Genomic DNA, 16,738 nt, shown 5'->3' with positions numbered 1-16,738 from the left:
CCACCTGATGCAGTTCTTTTTGAAACAAAGATGCAAAACCTTCAACAGCAACTCTTCTTGACAGAATGTCAGGAAAGCTTGTGCACACAGAAGGTACATTTTGAATGAGTTCCAGTATGAACAAATCCACACCATTGAAAATGGGACCTTGAACTACTCCAAGAAAGTGGGACGCATTGAGTTTTCTGATGGAGTCCAGCATTTTGCTTTCAATCAGAATGTCTGAAATCATTCTTCCAAAAGGAATAGTCGTTCTTGAAATATGAGGGTACTTCGCCCTTTCGTCTTCTCTTGACTCAAAGATAGAAGTCTTCAGATTTTCAAACAAAATATGGGAGATGTTGATCTCAGTCTTTTTGCCAATGCAGAAAAGAGTATACTTGTGATCTGGACTGATGTAGGAGGAGGAGAGCATCCTCTTTCTATGGTGAAGGGAACCCAGAATAATCTCAGCCCATACTTTATAAAACGGCCTTAAGGTGCCTGTGTTATTAGAGTCAATTCCAAAAGTCTGAGAGATTTGTTGTTCAACTTTAGACCAATCAACTGATGCATGTCGAAAACCAGTCCAGCCTTCTGTTGAAATGCAGTATAGGGCAAGCAACAAAAGAAAGATTTGGAAATATTGATCCGTGAATTATCGTCCACAGAGATGGTGGAATGCCATTCAACAGTTTCTATGATGTTGAGCTTGGTTTTGAATAAACAAAAGATAAAAAGATATAGACAGTAAAAGAATAAACACATTCTTAGAAGAGAAATAACTTATCAGGAATGTAAATATATTCACTCTTCACAAACATACACTTACCAACCCGTTATACTCAACCTACAATACTCATCTATGTTATCACGTATCTCTCACATAAGCGTCCATCTCTGGAGCACAAACGAGATCATCTCACAACTAAGGTTATCTCTAACGCGAAGTCACGAGAACATCCGTATTCTCGCGTCAGCGATCTCTCGCGCGCCGCTCAAACACGAAAGCATTAAAAACAGATACAAACAGTGAATGCTAGCTCTAAATCTATCTCTAGAGTTCAGAACCAACAGATTATCATCCTAGATAAGGATTCAAGAAGTTTATCTCTAAAGCAACCCAAATCCCCAGCATAGAGCAAAAATCCAGGATAACATCAACACAGATTCGTAAAGCAAGTTAAATATAACATTATAATCGGTAAATATACATAAGATTCAAGTAAATATACAAACAAACCCAACCAAAGAGAAATACACAAAGAAGAAGAGAAATGAACCGAAAATCTCCCGGTTTGTCAGCTCCGTTCGATGCTCAATCCACCTCCGATCATCCAAATGCAACCTCTGAAGTTGTTTTCTAAGCTAATCTACCCTAAGAATGAAGGTTTGATGATTTGGGAACAATTACCCCAAAACATAACCTAAAAATGTGATTTTTACCCCTATTTAACGAGCTGATATCTGTCATGGTCGCTCAGCGGAGGTACTCCCGCTTAGCGGCTGACAGCAAAAGTGAAATCTTGTTTTCGCCATAAGTTGATAACCGTAACTCCGAATTGCGCCCGGTTCGAAGCGTTGGAAAGCTTATTCAATGCTCTATATAATAATGAATGAATGGAAACCAAAATTATGATTTTGGTCATCCTCAATTTGAGCCTATGGAAGTCCGCTTGACGATGGCTAAGCGGGATTGCACCAAAACTGCGAAATCGAAGCCGTGCCTTTGACACTTTATTCCTCAAGGCTCCAATAAGCATGAATACCTATAAAAACAAAGGGAAAACTATCAAATGGTATAAAAGTATATGAAAATACAACTATTCACAAAGTATACGTATTTATACACAAAACGAAGAATTATTCAAACGGTATTAACAAAAGTATCGATAAGTGCCACTATTTACATACTCAAAACATCGACATTTTGGCACTTATCACCTTCTTCATCATTCAAATTGTACAGCTTCCTGATGAGCTTTTCAGTGATAACCACTTCATGCCCTAACACGAATGAAATGATGGCAGTTGGGGTAACCGTTGCATGTACCCAGAAATCCTTCACAAGTTCAGGATAAATTGGACCAACCAATCTACCAAGATACTTAGACCATCCTTGCTCAAGGATTCTTGCATCACACTTAAAGCCATTTGCTTTTAGGTTGTTGATGTCCACAACAGATTCACATAGAACTTCCAGTTCTTTCGTGGGTATTAAGCATGTTTTCAATGGAGCATACTCATATTTGCTTAGAAGGATCTGTGTAGAGGTGAGCTTTTCTTTTGAGTTTGATGAACAGGGAGATGAGTTCATGATGATGATGCTTTGAGATCAAATAAAAAACTAGGGTTTGAAAAAAAATGCAACGAAGGGGATGCACAAGAGAGAGAAAAAGAGAAAAAGAGGGAATGAAGATGAAGCGGGTTATTTAAAAGATTTGAAAATAAAGAAATCAATATGCATTTAATGAGAAATGACATTAGGAGAGAGAACAAGGTAAATGAAATGATTTAACACAGTTACCTAGGTCGGCGTCTTTTCAACTGCACGCTTTGTACTAACTGCACAGACACGTGTTTACCATCAGATAATAGATGACAGCTGTAAAATATTCAATAGACTTTACGCCTTCTGATTCTGATCACTGCTTCTGATTGTCATTCTTAAGAAATGATCTGGTTCTGATAGGATCATCTTTCTTTCCAAGAATCACATCTTCTGAATGAGCTGAAGCAAGTCTAGGTGATCTTCTGATAGTTGGTTCTTCAGAAATCCTGAGATTCTCTAAAGATGCAGCAACTTGATCTTCTGATCCATTGCTTCTGAGACTGCCAGCTTCTGCAGCTTTGCTTCTTGGTTCTACTGCTTCTGATATATCAATATCAAAATCTGCAAAATTCTCAAACTGCTTTGGTTTTTCAAGACCAAGCTTATCATCAAACCTGATATTGATTGATTCTTCTACAATCAATGTTTCAGTATTGTATACTCTGTAGCCTTTAGAGCGTTCAGAATATCCAAGAAGGAAACACTTTTGTGCTTTAGAATCAAACTTACCAAGATGATCTTTAGTATTCAGAATAAAACATACACATCCAAAAGGATGGAAATATGAAATGTTGGGCTTTCTGTTCTTCCACAATTCATAAGGAGTCTTATTTAGAATAGGTCTGATAGAGATTCTATTCTGAATATAGCATGCAGTGTTAATTGCTTCTGCCCAGAAATGCTTAGCCATATTGGTTTCATTGATCATGGTTCTGGCCATTTCTTGTAGAGTCCTATTCTTTCGCTCTACAACTCCATTTTACTGTGGAGTTCTAGGACAAGAGAAATCATGGGCAATACCATTTTCTTTGAAGAACTTCTCAAAGAGTCTGTTCTCAAATTCGCCACCATGATCACTTCTGACCTTTATGATTTTACACTCTTTCTCAGATTGAATCTGAGTGCAGAATTCAAAGAACACTGAATGAGACTCATCCTTGTGTTTTAAGAACTTTACCCATGTCCAGCGGCTATAATCATCAACGATGACTAATCCATATTTCTTCCCTCTGACAGATGCTATTTTGACTGGGCCAAACAGATCAATGTGCAAGAGTTCTAACGGCCTTGAGGTAGAAACAACATTCTTAGACTTGAATGCAGGTCTGGATAACTTGCCCTTCTGACATGCTTCAAAAGAGCATCTGATTTGAATTTCAGATTTGGGAGTCCTCTGACCAGATTTAGTTTGTTAATGTGAGAAATCATTCTCAAACTAGCATGACCTAATCTTCTGTGCCAGACCCATTGCTCTTCAGAAACAGACATAAGACAAGTCATCTTCTGCTTCTCAAGATCAGAAAGATCAATCTTATAAATGTTGTTCTTCCTCTTGCCTGTAAATAGGATTGAGCCATCCTTCTGACTTACAGCCTTGCAAGACTTTTGATTGAAGATTATGTCATAACCATTGTCACTTAATTGACTTATGGATAATAAGTTATGAGCTAATCCTTCTACAAGAAGTACATTAGTTATGGAAGGAGAGTTACCAAGACTTATGGTTCCAGAGCCAATGATTTTGCCCTTCTGATCTCCTCCAAACTTGACTTCTCCGCCTGGTTTAAGCACCAGGTCTTGGAATGTAGACCTTCTTCCCGTCATGTGTCGCGAGCACCCAGAGTCCAGGTACCATGACATTTTTCTTTCTGTCCTCTTTGCCGCCAAGGATATCTGCAATAGGAATAATCTTTTCCTTAGGTACCCACAATTTCTTGGGTCCTTTCTTGTTAGTTCTCCTCAAGTTCTGATTGAACTTGGGTTTAGCAAAATATTTAACAGGAGGAACAGTATGATATTTCTTGTTCTGAGTTCCATGATATTTCTTATGTTGTGTCACATGCTTCTTGGTGTGTGTTATGTGAAAACTTTGTGCATGTGATGTATGCTTAATATCATGGGAGTGGCCAAATTTAAATTGGTTATACAGAGGCTTGTATGATATTTTCATATCATCCACAGATTCAAGCTTGTATGGGATTTCACCCTCATAACCAATGCCAACTCTTTTGTTTCCAGACACAACATATATCATAGAAGCTAGCTGACTTCTGCCAATACTTCTAGATAAGAACTTCCTGAAACTTAAATCATATTCTTTCAAAATATGATTCAGACTGAGAGTGGATTTTTCTGAATCAGAAGGAGATCCAACATTATTGGATAATTTTAAAACTTTTTCTTTTAATTCAGAATTTTCCAACTCAAGCTTCTTAGTTTCAAATTCAAATTGCTTTTTCAGCTTTTTGTATTTGATACTAAGATGAGCTTTTAATTCAAGAAGCTCTGTTAGACTGGAAACTAACTCTTCTCTAGATAGTTCAGAAAACACCTCTTCAGAATCTGATTCTGATGTAGATTCTGATCCATCATCTTCTATAGCCATCAGCGCAAAGTTTGCCTGCTCTCCTTCAGAGTCTGATCCTGATTCTGATTCAGAATCATCCCATGTTGCCATAAGACCTTTCTTCTTATGAAACTTCTTCTTGGGATTCTCCTTCTGAAGTTTTGGACACTCGTTCTTGTAATGTCCAGGCTCATTGCACTCATAGCAGACAGCCTTCTTCTTGTCAGATCTTCTGTCACCAGAAGATTCTCCATGTTCAAATCTCTTTGAACTTCTGAAGCCTCTGAACTTCCTTTGCTTGCTCTTCCAGAGTTGGTTCACCCTTCTAGAGATCATGGACAGTTCATCTTCTTCTTCTTCAGATTCTGATTCTTCAGGATCTTCTTCTCTAGCCTGAAAAGCGTTAGTGCATTTTTTAATATTAGATTTTAATGCAATAGACTTACCTTTCTTCTGAGGCTCGTTTGCGTCCAGCTCAATTTCATGGCTTCTCAAGGAACTGATAAGCTCTTCCAAAGAAACTTCATTCAGATTCTTGGCAATCTTGAATGCAGTCACCATTGGACCCCATCTTCTGGGTAGGCTTCTGATAATCTTCTTTACATGATCAGCCTTGGTGTAGCCTTTATCCAGAACTCTCAATCCAGCAGTCAGAGTTTGAAATCTTGAAAACATCTTTTCAATGTCTTCATCATCCTCCATCTTGAAGGCTTCATACTTCTGGATTAGTGCAAGAGCTTTGGTCTCCTTGACTTGAGCATTTCCTTCATGAGTCATCTTCAAGGACTCATATATGTCATGGGCCGTTTCCCTATTAGATATCTTCTCATACTCAGCATGAGAGATAGCATTCAGCAAAACAGTCCTGCATTTGTGATGATTCTTGAATTCTTTCTTTTGATCATCAGTCATTTCGCTTCTCGTGAGCCTTACACCAGTAGCTTTAACATGATGTTTGTAACCATCCAGCAGAAGATCCCATAGATCAGCATCCAGACCAAGAAAGTAACTTTCCAGTTTATCTTTCCAATATTCAAAGTTTTCACCATCGAATATTGGTGGTCTAGTATAACCATTGTTACCATTGTATTGCTCAGCAGAGCCAGATGTAGATGCAGCTGGATTTGTTAGATCTTCACCAGCCATCTTTTACTGAAGCGTTTTTCTCTTCCTGAATCTTTTCTAAACACGGTTAAGTGCTTGCACCTTAGAACCGGCGCTCTGATGCCAATTGAAGGATAGAAAAACACTTAGAAAGGGGGGGTTTGAATAAGTGTAGTCTAAAAACTTGAACGATAAAAACAATATGCACAGTTATTTTTATCCTGGTTCGTTGTTAACTAAACTGCTCCAGTCCACCCCCACGGAGTGATTTACCTCGCCTGAGGATTTAATCCACTAATCGCAACAGATTACAATGGTTTTCCACTTAGTCCGCGACTAAGTCTTCTAGAGTATCCTGATCACAACCTGATCACTCTAGGAACAATTGCTTAGACACAAGCTAAGACTTTCTTAGAGTATCCTGACCACCACGTGATCACTCTAATTACAACTGCTTAGACACAAGCTAAGACTTCCTAGAGTATCCTGATCAACACTTGATCACTCTAGTTACTTACAAATTAATGTAATCAAATAAGAGTTTTACAATGCTTCTGAAAAGCTATAATCACAACAGTGATATTTCTCTTAACGTTTAAGCTTAATCTCACTAATATATTACAACAGCAATGTAGTGAGCTTTGATGAAGATGAAGTTTCTGAGCTTTGAATTTGAACAGCGTTTCAGCAAGTTTTTCAGAAAAATTGCGTTCAGAATTGGTTAACCTTGCTTCTCATCAGAACTTCATATTTATAGGCGTTTGAGAAGATGACCGTTGAGCGCATTTAATGCTTTGCGTGTTCCGTACAGCTTTGCATTTAATGTTTCACGCTTTTGTCAACTACCTCGAGCCTTGTTCACGCTGTGTCTACTGACGTTGCCTTTAATAGCTTCCAACGTTCCTTTTGTCAGTCAGCGTAGCCTGCCACTTGTACTTTCTTCTGATCTGATGTTTGAATAAAATATTTGAATATCATCAGAGTCAAACAGCTTGGTGCATAGCATCTTCTTGTCTTCTGATCTTGAAGTGCTTCTGAGCGTGATACCATGAGAACTTCAGTGCTTCTGCTTCTGACCTCAAGTTCTTCTGATGCTTCCATAGACCCATGTTCTGATTCTGCCTTGACCATCTTCTGATGTCTTGCCAGACCATGTTCTGATGTTGCATGCTGAACCTTCTGAGACAAAGCTTCTGAGCGCTGATTTGTGCATACTCTTTATATATTTCCTGAAAGGGAAATTGCAATGTATTAGAGTACCACATTATCTCACACAAAATTCATATCCTTGTTATCATCAAAACTAAGAATATTGATCAGAACAAATCTTGTTCTAACAATAAATGGTGATGTGAGAGTTTGATTATCCTCTTGACAAATAGATCCAAAAATAATACCATCAATATGAGGTCAGGAAAAAAAGGCTCTTTATACTTATGTGTGAAAAACCTCGTCATCTCATGCCTAATCTCATCCAAACCCTCTAACCAAACATCCCTAACACAGAGAGTCAAGATAGAGATTCTCCTACTCAAACTTTTGACACAAACATGAAAGAACCATGTGTTGCATCCTCATCTTTCAATCACATTGCCTTCGATCTTCGAGCCAACTAAGAATCTCTAATCTTACGCAAGGAACAATGATCTGCTACTGTCCTCTTCCTAAAGGCGATCTCAAAGTGAAGGGCAACACATTGTTCCACTTTCACATCTAGCTCATCAGTCTCCTATCTAAGGGTATCATTACAAACCAGGTTGCCAAAAACTTTCTTATTTCAAGTTCAAAATTCCCTTTGAGTATCTTAAATTTCTTTTTAAGAACAACCACCTTTCAGATCCACATATATATTACATAGATAAAATGAAAAATTTATACAAACATTAAAACATAATTTTGAGTCTTACATTATAGTTTTTTCCCCTTCTTTAGGATATCCATGTAGATAAAAAAGAATCCAAATAAAGTGGACCACACCACAAAGTGGAAAAAAGACTACACACAAAATGGACAAGAAAGAGAATCTTTGAGAAGCTACTTTTAGAGTAACGAATTCATATTTTTATAGTAGCTTTGATTAATGATAACCTAACTAAAGAATAGTATATCTTCTCTTATTCATACTGAAGATTAACACCAATCGCTAGATTAACTAAAACAACACTTTTATAAATAAATCAACTGATACATTAATTAGCTTAATTCAAATATTAATCAGTGATCCGCAATTGGTCATTAGGTTTCGTTACAGACCACTTGTTTACACGTGAGCTAGCATTCCCTGCCTGCACAAATTCATACAGCGAAAAGAAACACACATTAACTAATATCATAGAATACATATTAAACTAAAGAGTTACATATCATAATTAAAGTATAAGTTGAAATGTATAAAATATAGGAGTACCTCTTTCTCCCAATCACACCGTACTGTTATTATGATGAGTATCAATGTTTGGATTGTTGTACCACCGAATATCATCCCACCCCATATGCCCTAATGTCACCATATAGATATTAACATATTATTCAAAGCTCAAACATAATATACGTGATTTTCTTAATAAACTATTATTACTTACTTTAACACCAGTGTTAAAGACCCATCCCATGATAATTCCAAGTGGGAGTCCAATTAGATAATAGCATCCAATATTTACATATGCCACAAATACTTGCCATCCTGAACCAACAGCTACACCTGCATGCATACATGCATTTTGTAATTAATTATTAATCATAATTACTTTTTGAATTAAGTTGATCGATCCTTTTTACCTGATAGAACAGGCTGAACACTATTAAGAAGAATGGTGATTGCCAAAAGGATTGACATATTGTTAACAGCTTGAAGAACAGAAGGACTCGAGGTGAATATGTATGCAAATGGTCTATGGAATATAATTATTAGAACACAAAAGATTAATCCAATCACTGTTGATTGTATCACTGATACTTGCATTGCAAATTTTGCTGATTTTCCTTTCCCCGCTCCAAGTTCGTTCGCCACCCGCACCCTGCAATTTGTGTCATCCTTGTTAACTTTCATTTGAAAAAAAAATTGAATCACTCTATCGAAAGTAATCATTTTAGGCATTAATTCGAGCCTGTTAGTGTGCCATTCTTAAATTACGCAAAAATAATTAAAACTAATAATCATAACCATTAATTTACTCTATTCCATGATAATTGTCACTAATTTACTCACTACTCCATCCATAACAAATTATAAGAAAATTTAACTTTTTAAATTTATTTAATAATTGATTTATTTGATTTATATTTATTCAAAAAATATAAAAGAAATTGATTTTGCTTATAAATTTATTAAGGAAGAGAGTATATAAAAAAAAGTGGTTTTACAATAAAAAAAATTGTATGCAGCACCACAATGTTACTTTAAAGATATTGGGTAAAAGTAACTGATATTTTTTTTTAACAAAGCAAAAGTATCCATTTATTTAGTGCACAAGGAGTGCTAAGAGCATAAATATAAGAGTAGTAAAGGAGTAGTAAAAGCTTACGTGTGCTACCTAGTGTCAGTGTAGTATTGATAATGGAAGTTATTTGGTGTAGTATTAACTGGCACAGTATCTAAACAAAGCACCGTAGCATTCCATCATTTAATATTGTTGGAAAAAATTTATTATCATAACTTTAATTTTGGTGTGGTATGAAACATGTATAAATTTGAAATTAATATTACCGTTACAATTTTTGTACATTGCACATTTTTTTTTTACAATTTTTAATTTGTTATAAAAAACAGTTTGAGGATAAATAAGTGATCAACCATTTCAATCTATCACAACTTTTTATCTAAATTTGAATAATTTCTTTCATCTTTTTGTAATCTTTTTCTTCTACACATTTTATGTTCCAATGAACCCCAACCACCCTAATTCTTGGTCCAATTTCATGCAAAATTGTGGCATTCCATCATTTATTCCAAATCAACAAAATGCATTCGATAATCCAAACTCACATCATAACTCAAATTTTCAAAATCCTACTTTTATCCCAAATCAACAAAATAATCCACACTTTGGAAATTACTCATATTATTATCTACACTTTCCATCTCAATCAACTAGTCCCACTATGTTTCATGGAGTTCAAATGAATAATAGTCATGTGGAAGTAAACAATCAAGAGCCCGAAACACCACAACTTTGCACTCAAGTTCAAGATGGGTTGGAAACAACCAACCTTGGTGAAGAAATCAAAACTACATCGGTTATGAATATGTCAAAAATAAGATTTCAACCAAAGGAGGATGAACTTCTCATTCAATCATGGCTCAACATTTCAAGGGATCCAATTGTTGGGATTGATCAAAAGGGAGATAGTTTATGGAAGAGGATTAGTGAAGCTTATAACAACCACCGCCACAAGAATTTTCTAGAGAGGAATCAGTTGGCACTAAATGTTCGACGGCATAAAAAAATAATCCTTCTGTACAAAAGTTTGTTGGGTGCTACAAACAAGCTGTCGGTGTAAAGAGAAGCGGTAGCTTTGAGAGTGACATCGTTTCGGCGACATGCGATATTTATTACCAAGACGGACATGAAAAGTTCACATTTCAGAGTGCATGGAAATTATTGAGAGATGAACCCAAATGGCTTGGAGGTTCATCGGAACCTTCTGCAAAAAGAACAAAGAGTTCGGCTTCTGGAGCATATTCAACATTTTCTAACCCACCAACGCCAACAAGCGAATACAATCCATCATCACCGAATTTGTTACATCGTCCAATCGGTGATATGAGGGCCAAAAGGAAGAAAAAGAAAAGTTTGTGGAAAAGCCTGCTCCTAAATTTGATGCTATGAAAGATGACTTTAATAAAAAAAGGAAATTTCTTTATCCACCTCCCTATCTTCTTGGTGACCCTCAGCGAAATTTCGTAATTGTCCCTTTACTTCGGAAATGCATTTCCGAAGTTGAAAAAAAGGCTGATTTCGAAAATGCATTTCCGAAAACACCTTTTTTTTACGTAAAAAAAAATTCGGAAATACATTTCCGAAAACAACATTTCGGAAATACATTTCCGAAATAATGCGCGTTTTTGCAGTTTAAACAAAACAGCCCCCCCCCCCCCCCCCCCCAAAAAAAATCATTTACCCTAAATCATTCAAAAATCCAAGATTTCGTCTGAACCAGTTGCATAACCACCAAAGGCAAATTCAAAGACCATCAAAGGCTACTCCAAAGGCTCTTAAACTACTTCTAAAGCACCTCCAACAACATCTCAAATCTGTAAGTTTTCTAAACTTTCAATGTAGGATTGAAATTGATATTAGGGGTGTTATAGTGTAGTTCATTTAAGTTATTACATGTCACTGGTGTTGTTTAGATAGGAAAATTGAGGTTTTGATGCACTTAGGGCAAGCTTTTGGGTTTTCTGCAAAAAATGGTGTCGCAGGTGTTTTCGGAAGTGCATTTCTGAAAACACCTCCCTGACCAGTTTCGGAAATGCACTTCCGAAGTTGACCCAGAAAGATTTTTTTCTTGATTGTTTCTCCTTCTAACCTGTTCCCTTATGGATTTCAATTGTTTCAGGAAAATGGCAGGCAACCCAACTAGAATTAGACATGGGAGAGAGACACAAACAGCGTCGGCTAGACGCGAGCGGACGCCGCAGCTGGCATCGACGCGGGGACGAGGTGGAGTACCAGCACCCGTCCAGATAGACGAGCCTGGTTAATTGTCTGGATCGAGGAGTCGGCTGGCTAGGGTATCTTCTTCCCGTTAGGAGGAGGTACGGGAGGAGGAGGAGGTGAGATACCAGGAGGCGGAGGAGGAGATACCTGATGCTGATCCTCCACACGGGGAGGAAGAGGAGGGCTGCCCGGGAGGGCCTAGGGACACGTCCGTGTTGATTTCCTACCACGAGCACGTCGCTCGACGTGTCTGGGAGGGAGAGTTATTTTTTATAATTTATCCGACTTCATTATTTAACCGTTTTTTATTTAGCTTTTTATTCCATATTTTCTTAACGGTTTAATTAACAATGTTTTTTGTTTTTGTTGTAATAGGAAAGGCCGACTTTAAAAATGGTGAACCACGCGCGAAAGATTTTTGGTCTCTTTAAACTAGAGGCGCAGTGGTTTAATGATGCGGTGATTTCTTCCAGGCTAGGTGGGTTGTGCATGACCGGGTATACCACCATCAGCCACGACATGCAGGGGGATTTTATGGAGCGGTGGCATAGGGAGACGCATTCTTTCCACTTACCAGTTGGGGAGATGACGATCACCTTGCACGATGTGCATTGTCTTCTGCACTTGCCGATTCCGAGGAGGCGGGTAACGACCTATTTATGGAGTATCACCGTGCCTGCGCTCTCCGGTGATGGTTCATGTTTTTGGTAGACACTACACTCTTTGTGGACAAGAGTGCAAGATACGTCGACGTGACCTACCTCCGCTACTTCATGGACGCGACTACCATTCACCAGTGGAACTGGGGGTCAGCTATTCTGGTATACCTATACCAGAAGCTGAACGAAGCCTCGAACTGGAGGACCAGACAGATGACCGGATCCGCCACACTCCTGAAGGTACGTTTCATTTTAATTGTTTCATATTTATTTATGGTTCGTATTTATTTTTCATACATTATCGTGTTTGTGTTTCAGGGTTGGATCATCTCCTACTTCCCCGCATCCACGGCTTCGCCATTGATCCCGCGTACGAGAACGCCATGCCCAGGGCCGCCCGATACGTTCTCCAAAGGGGGAACAATGAAGTGGGACCATATCGTTGGTACCTCGACCGCACAGCTCACGATGACATTCGTTGGAGGCCATTCAGTGACTACACTGTTGTTGTCTCCTTTGACCTCATCGCGTTATATTTTGGCTGGTTGGCATGCGGGACCAACATTATGGTGAGGTGTCTCCCTGAGCGGTGCGCGCGGCAGTTTGGACATGTGCAGATGATACCGAGGTCACCGTTTGAGGTTGCTCCGGACACAGTTACCCGTGTGGAGCTCACTGCCATATTTGAGGATTGGGAGCGTCATTTGGTCCCAGAGAAGTATCGTCGCATGCAGGGCACCCAGGAGTGGCATTGTGTAGAGGGGTACGTCACATGGTTCTATCGGGTGTCACATCCTCTGATGACAGCCGACGCTCCTGGCGCTCCTAGGCCAGCATACGAGGAGATCCTAGAGAACCAGCAGGCCGAGGATGACCATGCCATTGATCTCCTGCCGATATGCCAGCGGATAGCGATGCATGGGCGGGATGCGTTGGAGCGAGGTATCAATGATCAAGGCGATCTAGAGGCAGTCGCCGTGGTGGAGAGGATGGTCGGTGATGCGGGCGGTGCGGCGACATATAGGAGGCAAAGGAGGTCCCAGGGAGTTAGGGTTAGGCATACCCAGTAGGGGTTCCGGATTATTTTTCTTGAATTTTATTGTATTCGGGTTGTATTTCGCACACTTCACGTACATTTTCGCACACTATTACTATTTTATTCGGCTTGTATATATTATTCAGCCTGTATTTATTATATTAGTATTTTATGTTGATATGTCGTTTATTTTATTCGACGTTTTCGTTTAATTAAAAATACGGGACTGTTAAGAAAAGCATAAAAAAAAACACAATTTCTGCATAATTCAGAAGTGCACTTCCGAAAACCTCCAAAAATGTGGAAAAAGTGTTTTCGGAAGTGCATCTCCGAAAACATCCCCCATTTGGCATTTTCGAAAGTGCATTTCTGAAGTCTGGAAAAATCTTTAAAAAAAAAAACTTCGGAGATACATCTCTGAAGCAGGGGCAACCTGGGAATTTCGCAGGGGATCACCTCCATAGGGGGCAATAAAGAAATTCTCTAAAAAAATTGAATTAATGTCGGGGTTTGCACGTGATTATACACGTATTGAGAGTGAAAAAATGGAGATAGAAGGGTACATCAAAACAACTACGAGATCATGAATTTTTGTGCGGCGTAATTAGAGATAGATATGGAGTTAATTGATATTATTATTATTATGTAGGTTGGATTTTATTATTAAGTATGTTGGATGTAATTTATTTTTATCAATGTTGGATTTAATTTATTTTTATCAATGTTGAATTTAATTATTAAGTATGTTGGATTTAATTTTTTTTATCAATGTTGGATTTAATTATCAATGTTTGGTATAACTTCTCTGTCATGTAGTATGTTATTTAATATATTTTCATATTTTTTAATTTTTTTCTTATTTATTTTTTTAATATTTTTATTTATTATATATATATTGTTTTTTTTATGCATTTTGATATAATTAATTTAATTTATTTCAATTATACATTTTATATATTCATATAAATTATAAATTTAAAATATAATGTAAATTTTGTAGAACCCATAAATGAGTAGTATGTATATTTAGAAAATATAATTAGATGGTTTAAATAATTGAGATGTGTGAAGTAATATATTATATTAGATGAGACTCACTTATATCATCCATATGAGTAATATGGATGTTCTCTCCATTTCTCAAAAAAAATAGAGATGTCCATTACTATAATTTTAGTGTAAATAAAAGATATATTTGCACGCATTTCTAAAAGTTATGACATTAATTACATATTTATACATTAAAACTATAATAATGGACATCTCAATTTTTTTTTGAAAAATGGAGAGGATTTTTAGTAATATGGATGTGGGCAAAAAAAACACTGCACCAGATAAAAACTCTGCTGGTATCAGCCACAGCTACCCCAAATTAAAAAATGCTTACAGATCTTTTACACTTCTATTATATATTTTACTTAAAAATTTCAGTGCAAATGATGTTGTAACAAGATATAGGCTAAATAATACTAAATAAATAAAAATTGCATACCCGGTACCAGCAAAGAAAGCAAGAGGAATCATCATTTCCCATCCATTTATAGTCATACTGCAAAACCAATTACATCCACCACAATATTCATTCCTCAACAATTATAATAAATAGTATAAAACTTGTAAAATTCAAATACTTGTTTGTGACTAATAACTTACCATATAGACAATGCATCAACAGCAACTGTTGCATTTTCCAACTTACCAGTCATAAGTATCAGTATCCTATAATACCAATTCTCTAAACAAAGCATGACCCCTGAAGCAAAAGAGAGTTTGAAGAAATCCCAAAGACCAGAAAATGCTTCCATTGAAAAACCATTCCAAGTCAAAGGACAACCACCCCAAACTGTGTAACCAAACATTCCAAAAACCAATACCCACCAAGAAATATCCAAAGAAATAGCGGCACCAATAAGTCCAAAATCCCAAACATAAACCAACAACCAGCTTGTTACCACGTTAACCACCAAACCCAACAAAGCAACCCATGCAATCACACTTGTTTTCAGCTGGCACTGTAGAAACCTCTGAAGAGGTAACTGAAACGCAAAACTGAAATGCAAAGGGATAAGCCATATAGCTACTATACCGCTCCATTCCGCTACGTCGTCCGGTTGTCCTATAAGTTTGAGAAATGGAGTAGCAAAAACATAGAATGGTAACAAAAGAAAACAACATACGAAGAGAACAATCCATGATCTTTGTAGATATATTCCTAACATGTTATGTCGTTTTGCACCAAACGCTTGTCCGCAAAGTGTCTCCAACGCACTTGCCATTCCCAACTATTTTATTTTCCATTATATACATCACATCACATCACACAAGTTAATCTATTATCACATAGTTGCATTGCAGCATAAAGTAATGCTAGTAATTAGGAAGAAGGACTTACTAGGAGGCCGAAGTTGAAGCCAACGATGACGGTGTTGGCGATGGTGATGGAGGCCAGTTGAACTTCACCAAGGTGACCGGCGAAAGCTTGACTAACGACGTTCATGGTGAATGATGCGATGCGGCTGAAGATAGTGGGACCTACTATCAGCCATAGTTTCTTAGTTTCAATCCATAGCTTTTTTCCAAAATTTTCCTCTTCTTTCTCTGAAACCTCTTTTGGCAAGAGAGATTGGATAAGAGTGTCATTAAAATCATTGTCTCTATCTATGCTACCCATTGTTTGTGATAGAATAGAAGAGGTTCAAGAAATGAAATGTAAGTTGTGTATAAGTATTATAAAAGTAAGAGGTAGTGCACAATTCCAAATTGAATTGTTATATTAGAAAGTTAGTACAAAATAAAAAAGACAAAATATTTGGTTTCAGCCTCGTTTGTCAACCATTAAAACTCTATCTTGTTCTTCAGTTTATTTTGGTTTACTATTTTTCTCTAATGATGTTTCTAGTTTTTTTTATTATAAATGGTAAAATTTTGACAGTTATATTATTAAATTAAAAAAAACTACTATTTTGAAATCAAGAGTCTTATGGCAAATACATTTAAATATTTAATTTTTGTTTTTTTGTGTTTAAATCTATGTAAGTGGTAGAATAAGATGAAAATAATCAACACGTCATTTCTTATTTACCCAACTCAAAAAGTTGGATAAGATTATCTCCTATGTAAAATGATTTGAAAACAACAAATAATTATAATATCTAATAAATAATTTTTTTTTTTTGATAGAAAAACAAGCTTCATTAATATCCAATCAAGCAAGAGTTACAAATGTTAGGACACAATTGAAATGGAACATACTCCATACATAGCCTAAAAACACTTCTAACATAAAACACTACATAGTCATAAGAGACATTATACATATAATTTTCAAAAGCTAAGGCACAACCAAACCAAATCCAACGACATATCAACGAGCATTCCACTCTCTTGCAAACACCATCAATG

General features: G+C 37.0%; 1 protein-coding gene across 1 annotated transcript; it reads right to left on the bottom strand.

Moving 5' to 3' along the window:
• Positions 1-8,074: 8,074 nt before the first annotated feature.
• Positions 8,075-16,078, bottom strand: LOC131660971 (protein DETOXIFICATION 27-like). The gene is made up of 7 exons (XM_058930352.1): positions 15,729-16,078; positions 14,990-15,618; positions 14,829-14,885; positions 8,760-8,998; positions 8,564-8,682; positions 8,389-8,478; positions 8,075-8,266 (listed from the first exon to the last, which is right to left on the bottom strand). The coding sequence occupies exons 1-7, from the start codon at positions 16,005-16,007 to the stop codon at positions 8,192-8,194; spliced, it is 1,488 nt and encodes a 495-aa protein (XP_058786335.1). The 5' UTR covers positions 16,008-16,078; the 3' UTR covers positions 8,075-8,191.
• Positions 16,079-16,738: the final 660 nt, after the last annotated feature.

Source organism: Vicia villosa, linkage group LG3 (assembly GCF_029867415.1).
Source record: "Vicia villosa cultivar HV-30 ecotype Madison, WI linkage group LG3, Vvil1.0, whole genome shotgun sequence".
Taxonomy (NCBI): Eukaryota; Viridiplantae; Streptophyta; class Magnoliopsida; order Fabales; family Fabaceae; genus Vicia; species Vicia villosa.
Note: the sequence above shows the minus strand (reverse complement) of the source record. Positions and strands in the feature narration are given on the sequence as shown.

Excerpts from the sequence above, each read along its gene's own strand:
- LOC131660971 (XM_058930352.1), bottom strand. The coding sequence starts at position 16,007 with ATGGGTAGCATAGATAGAGACAATGATTTTAATGACACTCTTATCCAA. Across the intron at positions 14,886-14,989 it reads GTTGATGCATTGTCTATATG|TATGACTATAAATGGATGGG; the intron begins GTAAGTTATTAG and ends TTGGTTTTGCAG. Across the intron at positions 8,479-8,563 it reads TCTTTAACACTGGTGTTAAA|GGCATATGGGGTGGGATGAT; the intron begins GTAAGTAATAAT and ends TGGTGACATTAG.